Source organism: Hyalella azteca, unplaced genomic scaffold, assembly GCF_000764305.2.
Source record: "Hyalella azteca isolate HAZT.00-mixed unplaced genomic scaffold, Hazt_2.0.2 contig17699, whole genome shotgun sequence".
In the NCBI taxonomy this organism is placed as follows: domain Eukaryota; kingdom Metazoa; phylum Arthropoda; class Malacostraca; order Amphipoda; family Hyalellidae; genus Hyalella; species Hyalella azteca.
Genome location: NW_025947474.1, coordinates 351,353 through 365,979, shown reverse-complemented (window position 1 = coordinate 365,979; position 14,627 = coordinate 351,353). Strand labels below are relative to the sequence as shown.

The following is a 14,627-nucleotide window of genomic DNA, read 5'->3' as shown; positions in this document are numbered from 1 at the left end:
TCTTAAGTATGAATGTATGATAATGCTTATGCTGGTATCCATGACAATGTTGACATGATGATACTCTGCTGGTCTAGAATGATCTGGTCTCTGCTGGTCATGATGATACTCTCTAGAGTCTATAAAACTCTTTGCTTTGCCATATGACTAACACACTCACACTGGCAAATTAGAGATTTTTAACTCGTTTCCCCAATCCCCATTTAGGTACTCAATATTCATATTCTAATGAACTTTATATGTGTATTGTGTGATAATGCCATTATCAAAGATAATTGTCTACTATTGCCTTATAGGACTCAAAAATGTCCTATAAGGCTATAAGCCTATAACGATCAGAATTGTCAATGATTAGGAATTGAATTTATATGTCTGAAGTTATTGTACATGTCTGCAATTTGCAAACTAAAAATAAAGTAGACATCAGTTATCAGTAAGCAATTTGTCTTGTTATAAAAGGTATCAATTCTGGGAAATTTTAACACGTTAAGTGCGGGAGGCCCGGAGGACCCACGGGTGGGTGGCAGGGTCTTTTTTCCGGATAAATTCCATGATTTAGTTTTTTTTTCAATTGCGCTTGTCGACAAAAATTTATGATGACAGTAGTGCCTCTTTAAAATATGAAATGTACGAAAAAATAAAAATTTAATTTTTGCACCTGAACCTACAAATTTACTAGTATATTTTGAATTAGAGGCCTTTTTAGCAGTGGACTTGGCCGTTTTTAGGCCAGCTGCCAGTGCTGTGGGTTGTTGCCGCACTTAATGTGTTAAACCTCCTATTTTAACCTGGGCAACCGCCCCGGGACATCTGGTCTTGCTCTTGTCCTGGTATTGTCCCAGATTTCCCCCATATCACACTATCACTGAGGGCTGAAAATTGTCCCAGTTTATATTGCAAACCGGGACAAAGCTTCTTGTCTAGTCTCGTATGGAAAAAAGTTCCAAACGCAGGAGTTTAGTGCCACGGACCCATGGTCAGTTGAATCTGGAATACCGTAAAATGGGGTAACTTAGACCACTTTTTTTTTATAAATGATGCCCTTTTTTTTACTAGCTAAATTAAACTTGAATTGAAACATGCAAAATACAGGTCTATACTCTAGCTTCACTCACCATAAATTGCTGGCTCCTGCCTCTCATAGTCTTTATGTAATTTCAAAAAAAGTGATGGTCTTTGTTACCCCAGCTCTGGGGGTAACTTAGACTGGGTGGTAAAATCAATTATATTTTTTGGTATAACCAAAAAATAAAAAAATTGGAGGGGGTACTCTGACAGGCTTTAAATAATAGCTTTTTTTCGTGGGTCACATTTTTAATTTTTTAACCTATTAGGTATGCAAACTTTTTAAATCTTTCTATTGTGTTATGTAGCCTCAGTATTAGGCCTTTAATGCCTATTGACAAAATTTTTCTATGTCGAATAGTTTTTGAGTTGTGGGGGTTTTTGTTGAAAAAACGAAAAGTGGTCTAAGTTACCCCGCCGGTCTAAGTTACCCCATTTTACGGTATTAGGCAATAGGCACAATTTTCCAAAACTTCTGTTTAAAAATTATATATAAACAGGCATTTTTAAAAAAAAAATCATGGATGAAAATGTGCTACCAGTATCATTATTATTTTTACAAAAGAAGTTTGGCATAACAATGGCAAGTTGTTGAAAAGTTTAAATTAAAGTATATCATCTATCAAAGTGTAATGGGATCTAATTGGAAAGGTTCAAATTAATTTTGCTCCAATCAAATTATAAAATTTAATGCAGTCATTTAGTGGTCAGGCAGTTTGCAACTTTGCTTAATTGATTTTTGATTATTTTTTTCCAGCAAAGTCAAAGTTGGGCAATGCTGGCTGCCAACACGCAGATTGTCTTCAGCCACCATCCTTGCTGCTCCCACCTGCACCTGCCCACCACTTGCAGCACACAGTTCATGCAGCACACAGTTCATGCAGCACACAGTTCATGCAGCACACAGTTCATGCAGCACTCAGTTCATGGAGCAGTTAGCACACAGTTAATACAACTCTCAGTTCATGCTATGATTGGAACAATAAAAGGATGGCCTATGCAGGTGTAAATTTTGGCACCATTTTGTGAATTTTCCTTAAGACATCACACCAGTCAGTAAATGAAAACATTGTTTTAAATGCCTTTTGGTGTCATATTTGAAAGAATATGTCTACTTTCTGAGTTAAAACTTTAGCTTTCCTGCCATTTTTGAACCTGCTAGATTCCTGCTAGATAAAGTATCTACTATCTAATTGTCTAGTGAATTTAGTGAATTATGATCTTCAAAGGTTTATTTTTTCACAACACTTCTCTTTAACTTCACTTCTTGCTTGTTTGTTTGTCTGTCTGTTACAAATATTTGAATCAATATTTAACACACTTCTACCTGTCCAATCAATCTGAAATTTTGCACACTTGCGTAAAGTTGGAGACAATGCCTGTATCAGTTGACAGAATAAATAATTTTATAAATCAAATAATTTGTTTTAAATGATGAAAAAATTATAAATTATTTTGTCTGCTACAAATCTTGTAATCGATGTTTAACACATTTCTACCTGTCCAATCGATCTGAAAATTTGCACAATTGCGTAAAGTTGGAGACAATGCTTGAATCAGTTGACAGAATAAATAATTTTGAAAATTTTAATTCTTATTACGTATAAAATAAATAAATTACAAATTTATTTTTTTGATATATGAAAATAAAATTAGAAATTCATTGTTCATGTGTAACATTGGAGACACTGGATTCTTTAGAAGTGGGGTCTTTGAAAAGTAATTTTTAAACACATATTATTATTATCTTTATTTTGATTTGGTGTAATTTAATTTTAATGATCATCTATATTTCAGAATTTTCAGGTAAATATTTTCAATGATGGAAATTTCTGCATTGAAGTCCATAGAAAAATGCCTAGCTTTGCTTCTCTTTTGTTGGAACTTACTGAGCCATTCTAAACGATTAAATGCAAGTATATTCATTGCCTTAGATTTATATGGAAAATCATTTAAAAAATCCGCTTTACAGCTTATACCTCTGTCATCAATTGAAATGAGAAAACAATGCATCAACTGTGGCTTCTCATCTTCACTTGATCCAAACTCTGTAATTCTTGTAAATCCTTATTATTTAACTTGCCTGAAGATAAGAAGTGGTTCATGGTGCCTTGTGCAATGCCATGTTTCTTCTGCCAGAGTTTCCAGAAAACAAGGACCATGCTTGTATTGGGTCCGTTTGGTTTCAAATGCATTAGCTGATGTACATACATCTTACTGCTCACCCGCACTTTACCACATCATATCCCACGGACAGTTATCAGTTGATGTGAGAATTGAAGCTGACTATCAAATGACATCTCCTGTGAAGGCATACTTTCTTGGGAAACAGAAAATTGAACAAACCTCTGAAAAAAATTGTGTACCGTGTGTTGCATCTTCAGTTTCTTTATCTTTAATTGAACATAGCAAGTTTAAATGGAATTTTGGTTTGGAATCAATATTGGAAGAATACTTTGAAAATCCCAAATTGGTATCTGCTGGAAATGTGGTTACTATTCCAGCACCATCTTTATCAGCCAGAAATTTTGCTGATGAAGATTTAAAAAATTGTTCTGAGATACAAGTTTTGATAGAAAGTGTGAAGTGTAAGGGAAGGAATTGTTCTGAACAAATTGGTCATATTGCTAGCTGCAAGTTGACTCAGTTTTGTTTGGGAGCAAATGTTCAAGCATCAACATTGACACATCATTTGCATTGTCAGAATTACACCATTGGAAAAAGTGGAGACATCCTCATCCCTCCTCATCTGAAAAATATTTACATTAGTCTGGAAAGAATTATTCTGTCCCAGATTGTGTTTCCCTCTGTTGCGAGCAGCACTGACCTGCATTCTGACAATAAGAAGAGCTTTGCTGCTGAAATTCAGTCGTCATCTTCACTGGTGCCATCAGAAGGTTCACTTGCACCCACCCAGCCTAATAAAGTAATTTCCAAGAATGAAGTTGGTCATGTATTACTTGATGGTTGCAGAAACGACATTAACATTCTCTTGAAATGTCTTCATGGAAGTTTGGGTCTGTGCATCAGCTCATATGAAGCCTGGAAGCTGAAAGGTGACACTAGCAGCTCCACTGAAGCCAAGATTCAAAGATTGCACCAATTACATCTTAATTCAAGTCCTGCAGTTATAATCTTGCATGATGTGGATCAATTACTGCAGGTTGGTTCAAGGTATGGTTCAGTAAGACAATTAATAAATATATTGAATTGATGATTAATTACCTATGGTTATGTACAGCTCCATATCACAATAATTTAAATTTTTTGATCTTATTAAAACTAAGTTCACTTATGTCTTAACTAATTCCTCACAAACTCGTTTATTCATTTAGAACCTTTGCTTTCATTCTAGTCAGATAGACATTAAGAGGAAATGTAGGAACTTAATCAGTATCATCTTATTCTGGTCAGTCTAGAGTAGAGCCAAGTAGGCACATGCAAGTATTCAAAATTGTTTCAAAATCAGAGGTGGAAGAATATTTTCAGGTTATGAAAGGAGACAAAATTTATAGTTCAGATAATAACAAAAGTTTTGAAACAGTTCCTGATCTTTGTTTTCATATATTTAAGCCATTAGTTTATTGATGCATATGGAAAAGGAGTGACAACAATTTGTGTTAAAAGATGTCTTGACATTTCAGTGCAGTGACAGCAGTGGTGGTGATGACAGAGTGCGACTAGCCTTGTCTCGTTGCTTAGTTGATCTAAGCCGCGCTAACTGCCTCGTCATTGGCACCATACTGGCACCAGGGTCTGATGACTCGCCTGTTGCACTGCCTGGTGAGTTTACAATCCCACATTGCATTGATGCACTAACTTTCCTTTTAATTACTCATGAATAATGTGCACTAATTTGGCTTGTAGAGTGTATTTTAAGAAATTGGCCTTTTACCTATTTGGACTAAGCAAGTATGATGAAAAGAGATGATTCATGATTGTACCAAGACAAAGATGTATATATAGGTACATATAGCACCAAAAGATGAACTGTATTACTGCTAGTAGCTTTGAGGTATTCTTTAAGGAATTAATTCAATTTAATTGAGAAACTTCTGTTCAGTGATTAGGAAATGTACATCTTTATGCAATCATTTAAGCTGATTAGTAAGGAATTTATGAATTATTGCTTTCAGCAATCATTTATTCTTATTACTTTTTTAATTTTTATATTGTTTCTAAAAGGCTAATTTTTACACTACATCTTATTGTATGCAGGGTTTTTGGTCGGTTTGACATTAATAATCGCACTTATTTACTGCACTTTGAGGAGAATGAAATATATACATAATAAAAGTCTAGCCAGTTGGTATTTTAGCAGGAATTCTGCTTGAACCTTATTTTTTACAACACTTCTCTTTAACTTCACTTCTTGTTTGTCTGTTTGTCTGTCTGCTACATATCTTGTAATCAAAATTTTAATACACTTCTACTTATCCTATCGATCTGAAATTTTGCACACTTGCCTAAAGTTGGAGACAATGCATGAATCGAATGGCAAAATAAATTTTAAGAATAAAAAATTTTTTTTAATATTAAAAAAACTTAAAAAATAATTTTGTCAGCTACAAATCTTCTAATTGATATTTGACACACTTTTACCTCTCCAATTGATATGAAATTTTGCACACTTGTGTGTAGTTGGTGGCATGCATGAATCGATTGACAGAATAAATAATTTTGAAAAAAAATTATTTGTTGAAAAAATTGAAAAATTAAATTTTTTAATATTCAAAAATAAAATTAGAAATTAATTGTACATCTGTAACATTGGGAACACTGGATTCTTGAGAAGTGTTGTCTTTAAAAAATAATTTTTAAACGTATATTATCATTTAGCAATCCTAATGTTGTTAATAATGTTGAATTGATTGAAAGAGGATGCAAATCTACAGACACATCATTTGACCATGGCTGCTAGGTTTTGAGATGGATCAAATATATATATATATTTTTTTTTTACAGATGGTTTGTGGCAACTGTTCACCTTCCAAATTACAGCACCTGGAAAGATTGGAAGCAACGACCAAGAAGAACTTCTCTATTGGCTCCTAACTACCAAATATTCACAATATGTACCTGGGGCTTCAGCCTTTGGGACGAGCTTTGGTTCTATAAGATCTAACACCAATTCCATTAAAAATGAAACTTCCAACAAGACCATGATTTCCACCAGTAACACCTTGAATGTTGCTACAAATGATAAAGATGAACCATGCATCACTAGCAATATGACTTCAAATAAGAACCACAGCTCCCAGTGTCATTTGGAACAAGAATCTCCTGCAATGAAGTCACTGGTGTTGGCACTATCCCACTGCACAGCTGGCTTTACCTACTGTCAAATTGAAGTTCTCTTAAGCATGGCCTGTGAACTGGCCTGTGAGGACTGGGAAACGCAGAATGACAACCTTGATTTGAAGACCAGCTCTGGCAGCGCTAGTGACATGGATAACGATTCACCTCGTCAAAATATCCCAGGTTATTTGTATTCATGTGTTAAAGAAATGATTTTTTTAGCATGTTAAACTCAAGTCGCTAATACCATGTTTTTGTGTATATTTTGCAGTTCCCAAATAAGTTTTTGCATGGTGGATGAAGTTTCCTGTATTTATTTGTTTGTTAGAAGCTCATTGACTGATTTAAGCTGCTGAAATGTACATGGCTTTTATGATAGAATTTAAGGATGCAAGTAGACATTTTCTGTAATGAGTAAATAATTCTTGATTAGCTGCAGTTGTGTAAAAAATCATTTTTTCTATGAAATGTTGCATGTGCCTTGAGAAAGATTAAAATTGAAATAGGAAAGCAGATATATTGCGTAAATTTGAAACTGTTTTTAACTGTTTTGGTGGTCATTGAAAAGTACAGTTTAATTGCTAATAAAATTTGCTTTTGCCTCAAACTTCTATGTAGGTATTCATAAAACAATAAGTTACCTTTTAATTGTTTACTTTCAAATTGTGTGCAATCTGCAATATTTCTCTCACCTTGACATCCATCTGAGGAATGTAAGACGTCCGTGCAGTAACACGGATTAAAAATTGCTTCCCCTGAATCTCTACCAATGCCTTTTAATTTGTTTAGGAATGCCATTTAATTAAATGTGATTAATTTATTTGTTCAAGAGTGCCGCTCTATTGGTTGCATTGCTTGGGGTTGTATTTCACCTACAAATAACATGTCTGGGATTTTTATTCATGACACATTTTGTGTGCAGTTCTTAGAGAGGAGCACATCATGCAGGCTGCCAAAGCAGTCAGTGGCCCTGCAGGCGTGGGCGGGGCAGGTGGTGTGCCTGTGGTGCTGTGGCAAGATGTTGGCGCCCTCGATAAACCCAAACAAGAACTAGTCAACACCATCAACATCCCACTGAACTACCCTCACTTGGTGGCATGTGGCATAAGGAGAGCAGGTTGGCTATAATCAGCAAATGATCAACGTGTTAGGAGCACAGCAGTGATTTTCTTTATCCCTAGTCTACCCATGCATAATTGCTCCCAATATTATTCGTCACAATATTATTCGTTATTGAGGGCTTGGGAACAAGAGTTAACATCACCAGTCAAACAGTTTCCTGTGCACAATATGTAGAAGAATATCCTTACTTAGGAGCTGGTATGCCAGTAATGAGCATATATATATCTCTATTTTTTTCTCTGCTACTATGTAAGTATTTCAGGCATTATTGAATATATTTCTATGTCTAGCTTAATCTCAGTATATCAGTGTCGTGAACACGACAGTATTTATTATATTTTCATTGCATCTCGTAGGATTCTTGCAACAAATAAGATCTAATGATAACAATTCTAACAACAAATAAGATCTAACGATTACAACATTACAGGTGTGCTGTTGTATGGCCCGCCTGGTACAGGCAAGACGCTGCTGGCCAAAGCGGTTGCCAGCGAGTGTCGCCTCAACTTCCTGTCTGTTAAAGGTCCTGAGCTTCTCAACATGTATGTTGGGGAAACTGAGCGCAACGTCAGGAAAAGTGAGTCAAGGCTTCAAATATGTCTAATGTAGCAATATCAGTTTGCCCGTCCAATAAGGCTCACAAGCTGTTTAAATATGTTGGGGAAACTGAGCGTAACGTCAGGAAAAGTGAGTCATGGCTCTAAATATGTCTAATGTAGCAATATCAGTTTGCCCGTCCAATAATGGTCACAAGCTGCTCAAATATGTCGGGGAAACTGGGCACAATGTCGGGTAAAGAATGCCATGCTGCCCAATGTAAAACACACAAAAACCAAAACCGCTTATTTACATATTACATCTGTGTTAGAATTGTTATATTTCAGAGAAGATTTGATGTTGAAGTAAAAGTCCTATTATTTACAAGCAAAAAAAAAAAGAATAAATAAAACCGTGAAGTTGTGATGAGACGCTTATCTTGAGGAACTCAATTTATTTGTACTCTTACATTTATTAGATTTATTTAAGCATAGATTTTTCAAGGAGAATACCTATGAAAAAATGTATAAATTCTACTCCTGAATGCTTCTGCTAGCTTTAATGTTTGAATATTTGAACAAGACAATAGTGTTAGTGTTGCTTATGTCGCTATTTGTGACACATTCATCATCATGCAAAAAAGTATTGTAATTTTTTCAGTATTACTGTTCTTTCAACTGAGCAGAGTCTCTAACACGCATTCCTCGATACAAAATGATTTTATATTTCAATTTATTTCAGTACTAGTGCATCTGTTTTGACTTTGTCTCGTGTTCTTTCATTCAGTATTTGCCGAGGCTCGGGGCAGCGTGCCCTGCGTCATATTCTTCGACGAACTGGACGCCCTCGCTCCCAACAGGGGTGCGTCTGGAGACTCGGGGGGCGTGATGGACAGGTCAAAAAAATTGAAATTAGTTCTAAGTCTTTCGAAGTCTTCCCATTTCACCCATGGGCATAATGGAAGCCCGTCGTTGCATAGCACCTTCAGCTAGTCACCTGTTCCTTCTGGCTCAACTACTGGTCAATTGGTGGAAACATTCTGTGATAAAAATTCTTATTGAGTCTTCTAATGAATATATTGCTCTTATCACCCATAGCCGCCTTATGACGTGGCCAACTAAACCATGCTTTTTGTGAACAACAGTGCTTAAGAAAATATATTTGCTGTAATCTTATATTGTGGCATTAAACAGTCGCTTTGAATTGGACCAAAAGTTTTCAATTTTGTTCTCAGAATGTAGTTTGTAGTGCTTCTTAGCTGCCAGACAGGTATAGAATATATCATTTACTATCATGTTTAATGATATTACTTGACTTAGAGCATCGCAATGACCGCAGGGTGGTGTCGGCGGTGGTGGCAGAGCTCGACGAATGCAGCAGAAACTCATCAGACGCGCCCGTGTTCGTGCTGGGGGCTACAAATAGACCGGACCTGATAGACCCTGCCCTGCTCAGACCGGGAAGGTGAGGCTGCACCAATAGACCGGAAGATGAGTTATAAGTCGTAAATAAGTACAGAGTAAGTCCATGGTCTCACTTTAAATTTTCAATTTTTTTACTGGGTGTTCCTGCATTCATATTGTTGCCACCGGTTATCTTTCTATGTGACTGGTGTGTGCAGACAAGCAAGTTGAACTTAGCCTGTTTTTAAAATTTTGCTAACAGCATGAAAAGAGACTGCGTATCACTTCACCCAGTAGAGGGAACATGAGACTCCGAGTTATACTCCAGCTGTAGACCGCCAGCTATAGACCTCCTAAAATCAACAAAGCAGCGTCAATGTTAGGCGAGACCTTCAGGTTAACTGTGGGGAATACCACCCTTTCTCTCATTGAGTAGAATGCGTACGCTTCTGAAATGGATTTGAAAGGTTCAGGTTTATAGACTAATGAATTAACCACCTGTTCCTTGAGTCCAGAAGCAGCTTGAAAATGTCAATGTAATCTTTGCATATGTAAAATTTATAAACTAACTTTTGCAGCCCGCTGAGTCACGTCTGTAACTCGCGCCTTCAGAGAAACAACTCAGTGTTTCTCTTAACCTTTCCTTGCTGCTGGACGATTGAAAGTGCCTAACTTCGTGTCAGTTTCACAATTTTTATTTGAAACATGAATAATAATTTCAAAAAATCTTTTCTTCATAATTCGTGTCGCAAAATAGTCATGCCTACTTTTGTATCCCGTAGCATTCGCATAATTGAACGCTTGTTCATAACAATTACCTGTAATTTGTACCTTAAATGTGATCTCAAATGATGAGCTAATCTGTTTCGATAAATTTACTAATCAGGAATGAAACTTCAAATGATGATTTTATTAGATAAATTCGCAAATTTAGCCTGTAATTAGCGTTTGAAGCATTATTTCTATGCTATATTGAGTAGGCAAAATAAACGTACCATGAATAAATGAAGAGAGATATCGTTTTATGTTTACATGATTACGAATGCAGAGAAGTGTTTTTTCATGCCACACCTCCACCTATACACATACAGAATTTGTCTATTTCAATGCACATTCTTTAGATGTATGATCTGTTATAGAGAAGTGATAGAGAGTCTGTTTCTATTGACGTCCTTTTTGTGTACAGTTACGAGAAGCTGCTGTATCTTGTAATATTCATAATATTCATGCCATACCTCCACTCATACACATACAGAATGTATCTATTTCACTGCATATTCATTAGATGTATGATCTGTGTTAGACAAGTGATAGAGAGTTACTGGTTATATTGACGTCTCTTTTGTGTACAGGTTCGAGAAGCTGCTGTATCTTGTAATATTAATAATATTCATGCCATACCTTCACTCATATACATAAAGAATGTATCAATTTCACTACCCATTCATTAGATGTATGTTCTGTTTCAGAGAAGTGATACAGAGTTACTGGTTATATTGACGTCTCTCTTGTGTACAGATTCGAGAAGCTGCTGTATCTTGGCCCGTGTACTGACAGCGCAAGCTTGATTGCGGTTTTGAAGGCCGTCATCAGCAAGTGAGTTGCAACCTCGTGATATCATCATAAAGAAACTTACAAAGTTGAGAATTATCTAGTCCAATAAAAGCGGTAACAAGGAATCTGTCGAAACGTATTTCATTAACAAGTTGAGTAAATGTTATGTGAAGGATACATTTTCATTGACTCTGGCTAGCACGATATTTCAGAGTATTTATAGGCCAATGTAATTTATGCACCGATCATCCTTGTATCATAGTACGTTCATATTTTGTGCCGGTCATTGTAGTCCTAGAACACCGGTCACCGAAGCTGCTTAGGAGCGAGTATAGTATCATCTGTTGTTTACTCGATATTAAGTAAATTCTGTCCTGCCGCCATTTAAAGATACAAAAATGTTCACAGCTTTCTGGTGCTCGAAACCTTCATTAATTTGCCCTGTTATCAGACTGCCGCTGGGCCCGGACGTGTCCCTGGCTCGCGTGGTGGCGGCGATGCCGCGGCGCTGCTCAGGCGCCGACGTTAAGGCCGCCGCCACCAACGCCTTCTACGCCGCCCTCAGGGAGACCGTTGCACACATCCGTGCTGGTGAGGCGAGGCCTAGTGGTGATGGTGAGGGTCGGGGTCTCACCGTCTACCAGTTGCATATATCTCGAATATATATAGCGTATAATTTTTATGTTGAGGAATGTTATTAAAATTCATAATTCCTGAATTAACTAGTTGCTCCCGACGTTGCAGGCGACGTGCCTGCCGCCACCGCGCGTGTGGTGGTGACCGAGGCGCACCTTACAGCCGCCGCCCGCCGCGTCCTGCCGTCCGTCACCGCCGACCAGCTGGCCACCTACCAGGCCTTCAGCCGCCACACGGCGCCGTGACGCGTCTTCATCGGGGCGTGTGTGTTATCTTCTTCAATTATACACTCAGAAGATTATGACATTTTGTCCAGGTGCGGCGCACTTTCGTCGATGCCATCCCGACCCAGTATTGCCCGGCAAAAGGATGGATCAGTTCTACATGCAGAATGTGTGCCGCTATAAGGAAAATATGACCTATTCACTTTACTGAGTCTAGCTTGGTTCATCAAGCTCTACTGACCTGATCACACTTAACTTGGAAGCTGTCCTAAGATCATCATTTTTGTACGCGTGATTCTAATTTTTGTTTTGCAATGAAGCGTGTTGCTAATGAATAATTCGGGTGCCTATTATACGATAAAAATTGGGTGTTGCTGTGGTGTCATTATACTCATTTTACAACGGCTACGTCCCCTATTAAATATTCTAAGCCCCTACAAATTTACCTTCATTTATTGTTTGTTTCTACAAAAAATGCCAAAAATTTTTTATTGTTAGGCCTGATTGTGTTGTTGATTCTTCAAGCATACAGGACTTCCTGTGCTTGTTGTTGCTCTGTACAGAAGATGTTAGCTGTTCTTGAAATTAATAGTTCGCTCACATTCTGTATCCTGGAAGCTTAACCCCTCCCTGTCTGTTGAACCCAATACTGTCCCTTTTGTTTTGTTTCTTAGTCTCTGCGAAATTTCACTCTATTCAGCAACCAACTCTTCAAGGCTTCTTATCTTATCAAAGCCTAAATGAATATGATATTTTATTTTATTTATGTGATCTCCTTCGTGATCGACGACTGAATTTTTCTCCTTCATAACATAAAAAAATAAAGTTTGAAAAAGGCAGTAAGTATTATGGTGTTCTTGGGACGTTGAAGGGGATTGTATGATAGCAACCTTGCTAATCGCGCCTGACATTAACTGCGAGAAACTCTAGTTTGCGAACTCGAGTGTGGGTCAGAAGTGACGTAAGTCATAGCTGTCCAGTCCTCAGTGCCATGGCGACTCAACATGAAATAGTAATCTCGATAACGTATCATTCAGTGGGCGTCAACCGGAATGCTAGTTAAAACCGTACTTTGTGGAGCGAGCAGAAAATGTAATCTTCAAAGCTTCATTTATATGATCACAATGTGGTCGAGGGTAATGAAGTTTCAAAACTACCAGTGACTTATTGAATTCGATTCCAATTAATGACTCCTAAACATCAAATTGAATTTCATTTCTGTTCAGTTCTAGTCGCTGCCCTGAATTCAAAAAGTATTTCTTTTAATGAATATCTCACTGAGAATAAATTGACGCAGAGATTATATTCGACTTGAATATTTTGAGCATATTTAGTCTTGCATCTAAATATGATTGTCTCAACTTCTCCGTGCAATTGAGTTCAATTACCATAGCCCAGTCTATACTAGAATAACATCTTCAGATAACATCAATATTATGTTTAACAAGGTATGATTTTAACGGATTTATTTTGTTATTGATTTGCGTATTTTAATTGTGGATATCCTAGAAAAGGCTTGAGATTTTAGTTTGTGTGGTGTCTTGTTATTCTGAGTTTATAAATGTCTTCTTTTGTGTGGCAAATACTCCAATGTTGCGGTGTCAGACTGATGGGCTGTGAATAAACTGACGTTCGTCATTTTTTTTTCATTTCCCGGTGGCTACAGAAACGTTATTATGATGGCGTTTCATTAAAAATTATTACTACTGTAATTCGATGATGCAATTTGATTTTACTTCATCATTGGTACTAACGATTGAAACATCGGTAATGATAAAAGTTCTGTGAAGCATGCTAGATACGCCTTTATATCAGATGACTTCACATAGAGATCAGGGAGACTAGTTTAGCTGCAAAGGCTAAAACTAGGTATATTGAGCTATGCAGACGTTTGATTTTCTGCCTCTCACCTCACAAACAGGTAAAGGTTCAGCAGCTACTTAGTTTTAACGTCAATTATAGATAGAACTCTGGTCAAATTGCCTGTTTCTAGATCTCCAGGAGACAAGTCAAGAAAATTACAAGATTCGGCTACCGATTTAACTGTGCCTATTCCTCAATAACACTGAATCCTGACACTATTACTGTCATTGAAACGATGCAGATCTCATGTATCAGAAATCTTTTAAGCTCAAGATGCACTGATATGTGTTTACTTGAATTATTGTCTGATGCCATCTGAAGGAAGTGATTGATCCAATTTCACACTAAAATTGTTTAATAGCGTCGTATGTGCAATCGTCTTTGTTTAGGAGCAACAGGGAAGTTGCATGACGTCTCGGACACTTTAACGGCCGGTTTCCAAATTCAACGACCAAGCAATATCTCCCAAACTAACGAGCGCAGTTATGCGGCCCGTAGCTCCATATACATATAGTACTTCACGAATGAAGGTGAAATGTACAAAATTCTCACGAGCCAAACATCACCGTTACGTCCTAATGAATACGCTTATCAAGTTTCATCGAGCTGCGTTTCTTAGTTTGGGAGATATTTTTTTGGTCATTGAATTTGGAGACCGGCCATGAAACCGGTAGCGACTCCGGCAGTATAAGTGCCAGAGACGTTGCTGCATGACCGTATAGCTTAGTTTTTCGTCTGGCAGTTGAAATTCGGGCGCGGTTTTCTTGGATATGTAATTGAATTTCTAATGCATTCATATTATTTTTTATTTTGAACATACAGCCTTGAATCGATTGATGATTTAAATTTTTTCATTTGAGCAGCCGCAATAGGTACAGAAATGAATGTAATTCCTACCAACGTTGAGGGGAAACGAATGAGCCTA

General features: G+C 37.1%; 1 protein-coding gene across 1 annotated transcript; it reads left to right on the top strand.

The window, feature by feature from the left end:
• The first annotated feature begins 2,862 nt into the window (after nt 1–2,862).
• On the top strand, nt 2,863–13,477 carry LOC108671607 (calmodulin-interacting protein 111-like). Its single transcript, XM_018159175.2, has 10 exons — nt 2,863–4,228; nt 4,710–4,848; nt 6,031–6,546; nt 7,286–7,480; nt 7,916–8,062; nt 8,809–8,917; nt 9,361–9,486; nt 10,944–11,021; nt 11,431–11,570; nt 11,724–13,477. The coding sequence occupies exons 1-10, from the start codon at nt 2,885–2,887 to the stop codon at nt 11,858–11,860; spliced, it is 2,931 nt and encodes a 976-aa protein (XP_018014664.1). The 5' UTR covers nt 2,863–2,884; the 3' UTR covers nt 11,861–13,477.
• Nucleotides 13,478–14,627: the final 1,150 nt, after the last annotated feature.

Coding starts and splice junctions, on each gene's coding strand:
- LOC108671607 (XM_018159175.2), top strand. CDS start 2,885: ATGATGGAAATTTCTGCATTGAAGTCCATAGAAAAATGCCTAGCTTTG. Junction 7,481..7,915: donor ATGTGGCATAAGGAGAGCAG/GTTGGCTATAAT, acceptor ACAACATTACAG/GTGTGCTGTTGTATGGCCCG. Junction 11,571..11,723: donor CGTTGCACACATCCGTGCTG/GTGAGGCGAGGC, acceptor CCGACGTTGCAG/GCGACGTGCCTGCCGCCACC.